Source organism: Morus notabilis, unplaced genomic scaffold (genome assembly GCF_000414095.1).
Source record: "Morus notabilis unplaced genomic scaffold, ASM41409v2 Scaffold2369, whole genome shotgun sequence".
NCBI classification, from domain to species: domain Eukaryota; kingdom Viridiplantae; phylum Streptophyta; class Magnoliopsida; order Rosales; family Moraceae; genus Morus; species Morus notabilis.
This window is the reverse complement of record NW_010356527.1, coordinates 4,757-6,651: the sequence shown is the minus strand read 5'-3', so window position 1 is coordinate 6,651 and position 1,895 is coordinate 4,757. Positions and strand designations below refer to the sequence as shown.

Genomic DNA, 1,895 nt, shown 5'->3' with positions numbered 1-1,895 from the left:
GTCAAGATGTGTGATCGGTGTCAACGTGTGGGAAACATCTCACAACGTCATGAAATGCCCTTGACTAATATCTTGGAAGTTGAGTTGTTCGATGTATGGGGAATTGATTTTATGGGGCCTTTTCCACCCTCATATGGCAACTTGTACATATTGGTAGCAGTTGATTATGTATCAAAATGGGTTGAGGCAGTGGCATTCCCCACTAATGCTCAAAGGTGGTGATCAAATTCTTGCATAATAATATTTTCACTCGTTTTGGGACTCCACGAGCCATGATAAGTGACGAGGGGACTCATTTTGTGAGCAGACAATTTGAGGGGGTGCTCGCCAAATACGGTGTTAAGCATAAGGTTGCCACAGCATATCACCCCCAGACAAGCGGTCAAGCAGAGATTTCTAACAGGGAAATCAAGGGAATCTTAGAGAAGGTCGTGAACCCAAACCGAAAGGATTGGTCATTGCGATTAGATGATGCACTATGGGCCTACCAGACAGCCTTCAAGACACCTTTGGGAATGTCCCCCTACCGTCTTGTTTTTGGCAAGGCATGCCATTTACCATTAGAATTGGAGCACAAGGCTTATTGGCAACAAAGAAGCTCAACATGGATCTACAAGCTGCTGGGCAAGCAAGGTTGCTGCAATTAGATGAGTTGGAAGAGATGCGGATGTTCTCGTATGAGAACGCAAAGTTGTACAAAGAAAAGACTAAAAGATGGCATGACAAGAGGATCAAACCGAGGGAATTTGAACCAGGACAACAAGTGCTGCTATATAATTCAAGGTTGAAATTATTCCCAGGCAAACTCAAATCCAGATGGTCAGGACCATTCACAGTAGCCGCGGTTTTTCCACATGGAGCTGTGGAGTTACAAGAGGAGAAATCCGGGAGAAAGTTCTTGGTAAACGGACAACGTGTCAAGCATTATTGGGGAGGACCTATGGAACGTTCCAAGACCTCTGTCACATTGAGCGATGATTAAAAAGGGGAAGACGTCAGGCTGAAGACGTAAAAACAAGCGCTAATGGGAGGCAACCCAAAGTTTCTGTTTTTCTTTATTTTCTTTCATTTTGATGTTTTTTTTTTTATTTTCAGTTTTCTTCTTCTATTTCATTATCCATTTTATTTTGATTTTAAGTTTCAAGCAGATTGCTGACTTAGTTATTAAGTGGCAGGACAGCTCTTATCACAGGTGGCTGATTATTCATCGGGAGTTAAATTGCTGTGGAAAATGAGAACAAGATTTTACTGAAGCGTCGAACAGCATCGTGTAGCATTGTTCCCCCTCATGAGAAGCTGAATTGGTTCTGAAGGATTTAAATGGGACGGTGTCATTTTGGTGGAGTGAGAGTAGATTGTCAGCCATATGAAACGGTGGCATTTTGGTAATATCATGAGCAGATGGCCAGCAATGAAAACGACGGCATTTTTGAGTTACCCCACCCCCAAATCTACAACCCCCCCATTTCGAATTTCACTTTTTTTCCAAACAGTTTCGTCCTTATTCCTCCTGTCCTAGAAAAATCGCCCATAAATTTCTGCCCTAGAACCTCCGCGGCCTTTTTCCCCGTTTGTCACGAGATTCCTCAAGCTCTTCCATTTGCTTGAGCCATGGGAAAGAAAAGTGCAGCGAAGAGGTCGTTCTCTTCCAACAAAACTGACTCCGCCGTTGGCAAGACCCAAGCCACCAACAATCCATCCTCTTCCGCCTGGAGTGCCCCAGAAATTCCAAAGTTTATTGATGAGGATGAGAAAAAACAGTACTCCGGCAACATCAGCGCTCGAAATCTGGTAAAGGAAAAGGGTTTCCTCCTTCACGACAGTCCCACCTTGGGGCAGCTGGCATACATATCGAATGTGATTATTCCAAGGCATTGGCAAGTGTTTTGTCACCA

The 1,895-nt window shown here is 43.9% G+C and overlaps 1 protein-coding gene across 1 annotated transcript; it reads left to right on the top strand.

Moving 5' to 3' along the window:
- Positions 1–478: 478 nt before the first annotated feature.
- LOC112090925 lies at positions 479–982 on the top strand. Its single transcript, XM_024163359.1, has one exon. It carries the CDS (start codon positions 479–481, stop codon positions 980–982), a length of 504 nt encoding a protein of 167 aa, XP_024019127.1.
- Positions 983–1,895: the final 913 nt, after the last annotated feature.